The 9,574-nt window shown below is 35.2% G+C and overlaps 1 protein-coding gene across 5 annotated transcripts in view; it reads left to right on the top strand.

Moving 5' to 3' along the window:
- Nucleotides 1-4,459, top strand: part of LOC103462924 (sodium/potassium/calcium exchanger 1-like) — a 15,632-nt gene extending 11,173 nt beyond the window's left edge. For 3 of the 5 annotated variants that reach the window (XM_017304035.1, XM_017304034.1, XM_017304032.1), the window contains 5 exons: nucleotides 1,258-1,394; nucleotides 2,798-3,058; nucleotides 3,224-3,313; nucleotides 3,604-3,770; nucleotides 4,058-4,459. In XM_017304035.1, the coding sequence (XP_017159524.1) occupies nucleotides 1,258-1,394; nucleotides 2,798-3,058; nucleotides 3,224-3,313; nucleotides 3,604-3,770; nucleotides 4,058-4,304 (902 nt within the window). In that variant the 3' untranslated portion in view covers nucleotides 4,305-4,459. The remainder of the gene's footprint in view (nucleotides 1-1,257; nucleotides 1,395-2,797; nucleotides 3,059-3,223; nucleotides 3,314-3,603; nucleotides 3,771-4,057) is intronic. The other 2 variants (XM_017304036.1, XM_017304033.1) reach the window with 1 other exon arrangement.
- The last annotated feature ends 5,115 nt before the right edge of the window (nucleotides 4,460-9,574 follow it).

Genomic DNA, 9,574 nt, shown 5'->3' with positions numbered 1-9,574 from the left:
CCCCCGATACGTCTTACAATCGGGGGTGTCTTACTATCGGGGAAACACGGTAAACAGTGGAGGAGAATATTCCTCTTTTTTCAGTTTCATGTTTCGGTTGGCTGCATGTTGCTGATCAGTTTACAGATGTTTAAAGTGTATTTTGTTGTCTTAACTATAATTTAATGCAGTTTATTTATATAGCGCCAATCCACAACAAATATTGCCTCTGGGGAAAAACAGTTAATCCAGTCATACAGATTCAGAAGTCAAACTGATTCTAGTTTTCTATCAATGCATTCAAGTTCAGATTATTATTCAAGATTTTTGATCCAAGGAAAATTAGTATTGATGAAAAGTACTTGTTCCACTGGTTGATTATTTCACTTCTAACAAGACATTTTTGCCATTTTACAAGTGAAATAATCTGCTAGTGTAACTTTTTTATAAATATTAAGGAATTATTGACTTAAATAAGCTCCCTAATCTTGCAGAAAAGTTACTTGTAAGATCGTTTTAATTGCGCAATTTGACATTTTGTAAATAAATTTGCCTGCAATTTCGAAAAACCTTGTTTTTTGCTAAAATGTTTTGTGCTAGGATGAGGTGGGGTTTTTTGTAAAACTCCAAAGGAAACACGTCTTTCACATCACACAAGTCACATGATCAACAACAGGATGTTGCCGCTGGCAGAAACCACAAAGAAGACGACAACAGGAAGTACATGGAGGATGACGGTGCAACTTTTCACTTATTCACATGTGATTTTAATTACGTTTCTTATTTAATGGAAACACTGCAATTGTTAAACTTTTTCGACATTAGCAGAGTACTGACAAAGTTTTGCACTCATTTTGTAATGGAAACCAATTAATTTTGAAGCGGTCAAAAAACACCTGATTCTAGCACCAAAACTTTTTACCAAAAAACAAGTGAATTTTTTTTTTTCAAAATTAAGCAAATTAATTTTTTTTAATTTTGTCATTCTACGGTCAGTGGAAATGCAGCTAGCTTCCTCTAGAAGAGAGAATTGGTTCAACACTGACAGAGTCAGAGGTGATTTCTTGACAGCAGGAAGTCGGGACCGTTTCCCTTTTAAGATTGTTTAAATGTTTGGAGCTACAGTTTCATTCCTGCAGAATCTGCAGCGGTAATTTCTGGTACATGTGTAGCTCCTGAAAAGGTTTCACATTGCTCCAGCTTTTAGTTTATAAAGCCAAAATAGAGACTGACTCTGTTTTGTCTTTGTTTTGTTTTGTTTTTTTGTCTGCTTTTAAGAAGCGGGCCAAAAACAGAAGTCAGAGTCAATTGCTCCTGCTGGAACACCAGGGGGCGCCGCAGCTCAGCCGTCCACCTCGCAGCCTCCAGCAGAGGAAACTCCTCAGAAAACCTCTGAAAAGGCAGAGGAGTCAAAGGCAAGACTTTTAAAATCTTCTGGTTGATTTAGGTAAAACACTAAAGGGCGATTTAACACCATCACTCTTCATACAGTTTTGCTCAAAAACTTACATTTCTGTGGCGTTGTCTTTGTGCCACCAGTCTGAGTTTGCAGTGAAACTGAAGTGAGCGCAAACATCTCTGTAAACAAACGATGTATGTTGCTGAGTCTTTATATTTCACATTTGGTTGCTAAACATGCATCTGACATGCATAGAAAGGGCTGAGGTTTTTACATGTTGGTGTTGGGATAATTATTTTTTTTTATCTTCAGATGCATCCTTTGCTCTAAATGATCACTGAAGGAATGTGATGTTATTGCGTTTTAGTCAGTAAAATGTTTATTTTCTTGTTTGAAATAGGAATCAAATTGTTTATTTGCATTAATGTATTGCTATTATTTTATAAACAGGCTTATATGGAAAATCTGTAGATTGTCCCAAATTTTTTTTTTATCACAATAAATAAATCAAAATATTGATAACTAAAGTAATAATGCTGCAGGTCTACATTTTAGGTTAATTTTCAGAGATTTCCTCTACTTGAAATGTTGATGTTTTCTACTTGTAATTTTTCCAAACTTTGTTGTTTTGAGATTATTTACTTTGATTTTAATACTTTTATAATATAATTTCTTGTGTCTGTGTGTTGGTTGATCCAGTTCAAAACTGATTCTCAGATAACTTGTCTGAAATGGTAAATCACTTGAGCCAAGACTTTTTTATGGCTTAATCCTTCATATGTCAAAATTAATGATTTCTTATAAAATACTGAGGCATAGATGAAAACTAAAAACAAAAACACAGATAAAAGTCCAGAGAAAAGCTCTGAATTAACTTCAAATAAACTGAAGAATTGTTATCAAGACTGCTTTAAAAGATTACTGTGTTAATTGGAAACAACTAGAATAAAAAAATAGCAAAGGATGAATCAAAATTTTAAAAAAAAAGGTCAGATTAATGGATGGAAGTTAGCTTTGAGCCTTTTTCTGCCACATCCTCGCCTTCGTAGCACAGCCGTAATTTTTGGTTTAAAAGTTAACGACTGAATGAGTGTTGTTAATGTGAAACCTAATGAGGTTGTCGAGTTTTTATATTTTGAAAACAGAACGGAATGAAGTTATTTTTTCTCCCCCAAACCGGAGTCTGTTTGGACGGTTTTGCCGCCATCTTTCTTTCTGTATCAAAGGCTCCGCTAATAAGGATTGACCAGCGGCGCCCTCTGCTGGATGGTTGCCAAACTGCAACACTGAACGAAGATCTCAGCGGGCATTATTGGTCGAACGATTGAAACTAATTTTAACCTAATGACAGGAAATCGTAAGAGGACTTACTGTTTGCATCCCTACTCATGTTTCTGAAAATCAATCTTCTATCTGCAGGCAGCAGAATCAGCTGGAGAAACTGGAGGATCGCAGGACAGCGCTGAGGAAGATGGCGGCGAAGACGAAAGCGGCGACTCTAGTGAGAGCGAGGAACAGGAGGAAGTCGATGATAACAAAGAAGCAGAAGAAGAGAAGGAAGAGAAGAGCGAGCCGCTGTCCTTGGAGTGGCCCGACAGGCCGCGGAAACAGGCCACATACCTGTTCCTGCTGCCCATCGTGTTCCCGCTGTGGCTCACGCTGCCGGACGTCCGCAACCCGGTGAGCAATTACTCTTCATCACAATCATCACAACAGCTGAAACTTTCCTAAAGCCTAAAGCTGGATTTTGTGGCGGGATTTCTGTTGGTTTTAATCTGACTCCGTGAGTTTTTGTTCAGAGGCTTCGGGTTTTGAAAATGTTATGCAACATAAATCGTTTTCCAGGCGTCCAGAAGATTCTTTATCATCACGTTTATCGGCTCCATCTTCTGGATCGGCATCTTCTCCTACCTGATGGTGTGGTGGGCGCATCAGGTGGGTCCGTTTTTACTGAATATGAAGAACAGTGCTGACCTTTAAAAATAATCAAGTGTTAGTAATTGTTGGTGAGTCCTTCATATGCGAACAGCAGGTTGCTAAAAGGTTTGGTTTGTTTGCAGCAGCTGAAAATGTAACAAATGTTGTAATTTTGGTTTCCAAGCCAATCGAGCCATCAGGTGTGAAAGCAGCCCAAGGCACAGCATCTCAATTGGGTTTAATGATGTTCATGATGTTATTTTTTAGCTATTCTCTATTATTGTTGGGGGGTTTTCTTGTGCTCTCAGGTAGGCGAGACTATCGGCATTTCTGAGGAGATCATGGGTCTGACCATCCTGGCGGCAGGAACGTCCATCCCAGATCTCATCACCAGCGTGATTGTAGCTCGGAAAGGTTTGGGAGACATGGCCGTCTCCAGCTCCGTGGGAAGCAACATCTTTGACATCACAGTTGGGTGAGCGATCCATTAACTGGAAGTTCAAAATAAAACTTTCCAGTAAACGGTGGCACTGAAAAATGTTTTGTTCTGTAAGGAGGACATTTCTGACTTTCAAAAGTCTCACATTTTCAACTTTTCAAACCAGGAAATTTAACAGGTTTAATATTTAAACCAGATGGCAGGTTTCTATTCTGGCTGTGATTTCTCAACAATAATTAGAATGAACATTCATTTCTGGTTAATAAAAGCATGAAATCATTAAAAATAATCGTCTAACGCGCTCCTGCCCTGTGTGGTTCCAGCCTGCCCGTCCCCTGGCTCATCTACACCGTCATCTATGACAAGCCAGTGGCGGTCAGCTCCAACGGCCTGTTCTGCGCCATCGTGCTGCTCTTCCTCATGCTCCTCTTCGTCATCATCTCCATCGCCGCCTGCCGCTGGAAGATGAGCAAAAAGCTGGGCGTCACCATGTTCGTCCTGTACTTTGTGTTCCTCATCCTCAGCGTCCTGCTGGAGGACCGCATCCTCATCTGTCCCGTCTCAATCTGACGGCAGAGACTGCCTGGACTGGACCGGTTCTGAGGGATTTATGTTGGGTCAGAGGTTCTACAAGTTTGTACAGAAATATTATCAGTTATCCAGATTCCTTCATTATGTCTCAGTCCCACTCAGCAAGAATAAATATAATTGTTATATTTCCAGTATTTATGATCTGATCCTTCAGAAAAGCCGCAGAACAATAATCCATGCCTTTGTAGTTTCTGGATTTCATAGATATCGGCTTCTGTTTGTAAAGTTACAGTCTAAAATTAACTGCAATAATTTGAGTTACTTAAGAAAAAAAACATGAGATTTAATATTTGTAATTTTCTCCATGTTTACACATTCATAAATAAACTAAACATCCAGCTCCATTCTAAATATTTAATTACCATAATATGACGGCATGTTAGGGTCACTGTAGATAGAAAAAAGGAGGACGTTTCTGGCAAAAAAAAAAAAAAAAAAAAAAAAGTTTTGAGATGGACAAAAGTTTGAGAATATTTTTATTTTCAAAATAAAAAAAAAATTGACGAATTTTTTTAGATTCTCAAAATTGCTTCGTTTTTTGGATGACATTTATTCCTTTTTTATTAATCTACAATGGCCCTAACACACCGCCATACGCACAGACAAGCCAAATTTAGTCTGCGGTTAAATTCTTAGCTCCCAACTTCATATTACGCTACCAAGTTAAATATGTAGCTTACGATCTAAATATTTCTAAGCATTACTTATTAGCTATAGCTATCATAATAGCTAGAGCATATATCACAATAATAGGTATTATAGCAAATATTTCTAAATATTAGCTATAACAGGCAAAGTGCTAATTAGCTTGTCGATAGCCGGAAGTGGACCACCAAAATAAAGCTGGGTTTTTCGAATCTTTAAACTTGTGCTGGCGTGACTGACTCGTTTAAATGTAGCTCATGTCACTTCTTAGCTTTTCCTCTCGACATGTGCGACATTTCACCTTACACGGTACGAGCCATTTTAATGACAATACCGACTTCTAGAAATTAGTCAACACAGCGCGAGCTCACATGCGGGAGTCAGTAAAACAGAGCTTTTATTTTGATAGTCCACTTCCGATAACTGGCACATGAAGTAGCATATTAGCTAAATATTTAGCTGAGATCAACGTAAATACTTGTCGTTTGGGTTTCAAACGACAAACAAAATACTGCTACCTTGGAAGAAAATGAGGATCTGTAATTAGTAAAACTACATTTACTTTGGGTTTCAAACGACAAATATTTAGCGTAGAAGCTAAATATTTAGCTTGCTAAATAAATACTTATTTAGGTTAAAAACCGATTTTTTTCTATTGTTATAACAGGCTAAATATTGCCGTTAGTTTTTGATCCCCATAAATTACTGCTGGATTCCTAGAGTCTGTATTTTATCTACACTGCAGGCGCCAGTTTATTGCAATTTAGTTCGAGAAAAACTCAAACGTCTTAAAATAGCTGCCAGAATATACCTTACCTTTACCAGGATAAAATGCTTGTTAGAATTTGGCTGGCACATGTAGAGAAATATAAAATAAAAACGGTATTTTCACATCTCAGTTTGTAAAATATGTGGCACCAACACTTCTAGTAACGGCCACAAGATGGCGCTCATTTACCACAGTTAGAAAGGCAAAGTTGCATCGCCAGAGAAGGAAACTCCGGTCAGTAAATGTAGTTTTACTCATTACAGATCCTCATTTTCTTCCAAGGTAGCAGTATTCTACTTCCTGTCCTTTTATGGCATTTAAAATTGGAGACATTTTTTTTTTATTTTCACCTAATAGTGAAATAATTGGAAATGAGATGCAGAATGTTTCCTTCTTGCATTTTGATTAGCTTATTCTGACTCCTCAGATTAATAAAACAAGATCATTTAGAGGAATTTCATGAACTCTGGTTTATTGGAGCTGTATTTTTTTTTACCAGAATGAAAAGATGCTACAATAAAAAAAATATTTTAAAAAAATGGTGCAGTAGTTTGAATATATGTGGATTTTCTCTAATAGAAAATAATACAGATTAATGGCTAAGGTTCTTTTAACAGTGAGCTGAAAAATGGTAGATTCTGCAACAGTCATTTGAGATAAAACCAAAAATGTTATGATTTATCAAGAAAAGGCTAATATTTATAGGAAACCCACAATAAATCCAAACTTTTGCACCTTTTTTGTGTTCAATCGTTCCACATTTCAAAACATTTAGATTCCATGTGCACTGAGTTTTAACGCTCAGTATTTCTGACCTTTGACCCTCCAACTTCTGTTGTTCCTGTTTTGATGTAAAAGGAAGAAAAGTGTCGTTACCTGTGCGTCAGATCGTCGTAGCTGTGAGGAAAAAGCCGAGCGGCGTCACTTTGTCCCGTTACCGTCGTGTTAAACGGCGTTTTTTGTTGTTTTTTTTATCAAAATGGATGCAAACATGGATAAATTTTAAAAAAAAGTGTGAGATGGTAATTCCATGCTGCAATAAATTATTTTTTTTAAGAGTGACTGGTGTATTGATGGGTCAAATGTGAGTTTTGGAAACATTTTAAAATCCTAATGACAAACTTTTGTGTTTTTAGGACAAAACCAAATATTTCTACAGTTTCTTATGCGATTATTTTAAAATTTTCTCTGCACTGCACTTCACTTACATTTATGAATTTTTATTTTTTGGTGAGTATGTGAAGGTAAAATCCAATACTTTAAAAGAAATGGATGGAAATTAATCACAATTTATTACATTTAGCATAAAACTAAATTTTAGAGCAAACTAAAATTATACTTGAATAGATATTAATCAAAAATTATGTAGAAATGAGCTGAGTTTTAACTTTTTGCACTGGCAGCGTTAAATATCGTCACCTTCCTGCGTTATTTTTTGTCAAAAGTGGTTAAAAAAAATAAAATAAAAAATAACAGCACCTTTATTTAAGCCAGAAAAAAATAAATAAGTAAAAAAAAGGCTATTATTTACAAAGGTTTGATTTGCCTGAAAAATGTGTTTTTCTTTTTTTCTGCATTTCAGATTAAAGAGTGACTGACAAATTTAAAGCCAGTTTTATATTAAGAAATTTAGCATTTTATTGTTAAAACAAACTCTTGTATCGGCAAAATAATTGAGAAAAAAAACATCTTAATTCCTAAATTATGTTAATATTCAGTGGTATTTCTTCTACTTTAAAAAACAAACACAAGCCAACAATGAGAGCGTTAAATGATTTTATTTACAGTTCCAGTAGCTGTACACAACCTTCTACACCGGTAAAAGAACCCGCTGCTAGAAAATGTGATTTTTTTATTTTTTTTTTGTTTTGCAAACAAAACATTTATTGACTCGGTTCTGGAAAAACTTTTTTTCCCCCCACCAAGCAGCAGAAATCCCGGTTCATCAGGTATTTTTTTTCTGATAGGATTAAAGTGCAACTTGTTCATTTTTTCCAGTTTTGGTCTCATTTGGTCGACGTTCATGAAACCCCCGAGCTTAAAGTCGGGAGTCCTCCTTCAACCAAATCCACAAACAAACATTTATGTGACTCCAGGTCCAGAACTGGGACCGGTACCGTTCAATAAAAACATACGATAAAATAAAAACACTGATAAGGTGTTAGCATCAAGTTCTGTCCAGTTCGTTTGGTTCTTCCCAACAGAATCTCATTTAGTTTATAACTTCATAAAAGTTAAAATATCAGTAAAGTTCTGGATCAGAAATATTCTGGACCCACTTTTAAACATCGTACCTTAGCAGTGATCTTTTTTTTTTTTTTTTTGCCATTGATAGATTTTGAGCAAAGTTCATGTTTTCTAGCAACTGCGACAGAAAATTTAGAGAAAATTATCTTTTTCCTCTAAATATGAGCAAAAATCTCACAATCTAGAAGAATCTGATGAGGAAAAACCTGAAAAGTTCGACTTCATTCACTGTAAAAACAAATATTACAAAGTATCTTTGATCTGGTTTCTAGTGTAACTGTCTTTCAACACTTGAAATAAGACAAAAACTAACTTACAGGCAACTTTTCAGCTTGATGCAAGTCAATAATTCCTTAATATTAAATAAAGGAAGTACCACTGGCAGATTATTTCACTTGTAACATTTTATAAATGAAATAATCTGCCAATGCAACCAATACTTCTTTAATCAATAAGGAATTATTGGCTATATTTTTCTGAAAAGTTCGTAGTAATGTTGTTTTTTCTCATTTTAAGTGTGCGAAGGCATTTGCACTAGAAGATGGACAAAATACTTACGATTTTTTATTTTTGCAGGAGTCAGTTTTTTAAAAATATTTGCAAATTAAATTAAACATTGAAAGGATTTTAAGAACATTTTAATTTCACGTACAGAATTAAAGCATAAAATCTGGATATTTAATTTCAGATGTGAATTTTAGCGTCAGTAATTTTACATTTTTGTGAAAATTACAGAAAATATTAGACATATAACTGTAGAGCAAAATATTCTTTGAGAATTTACAATATGGATGCAAATTTTAATAATTAACTTTTGCTGAATACGAAGAGTTAGTTGAGCTTTTAGAAAGAAGTTTTGACCAAAACTAAATTATACGTGCTTTTAAAAATAAACTGTATTTTACCTGCAGTCTACAAACACTGAGTAACATCTGGAGTATTTTGATATTTTATGCATTTCTGCTCCATCTGCAAAAACACAAAATCTTACCAAGTATTTAGTGCAAATTTCTTAGTACACTTGAAATAAGGCAAAACACTAAATTACAAGTAACTTTTTAACAAGGTATTTGAGCCGCCTGTTTTCAGGAATTCATTATTAATAATCATGAAAAAGTTAAAGTTTCACTGGCATTATTTCCCTTGTGACATTTTTCCAACATAAAATAAACTCCTGTTTTACTAAAAAGCTTATTTTAAGGTAGTTTTCTCTAATTTTGAGATTTTTGCAATAAAAACGAGACAAAAATACTTGGTGATATTTTGTTTTTGCAGTGTATCACAATGTCTGTGTTGTACTTCCAGGTTTTATATTTAAACTCTGGCCTTGAGAACTTTGAAAACCAGAAAAACCAGAGGAGTCCTGATGATGACGCTCCGTTCAGAAAGTGATTGACCAAAAAAAAAAAAAAAACATTGGAAAAAGGTTTTAAAACAAACCAAACAGAAAGAGAGACATCGTCTGGTTATTATGGGAACATTTCAAGTTATATTTAAAAGTAAAATCTAGATTTATTGCTCCTCTCTCATCGTGTCGAGCGGCCGGTTTGCTAGGTCTTTTCTGAATAAAGCACAAAAGCACATTAAA

The sequence above is a fragment of the Poecilia reticulata genome, linkage group LG3 (genome assembly GCF_000633615.1).
Source record: "Poecilia reticulata strain Guanapo linkage group LG3, Guppy_female_1.0+MT, whole genome shotgun sequence".
Lineage (NCBI taxonomy): Eukaryota > Metazoa > Chordata > Actinopteri > Cyprinodontiformes > Poeciliidae > Poecilia > Poecilia reticulata.
This window is presented reverse-complemented; position numbering and strand designations above follow the sequence as displayed.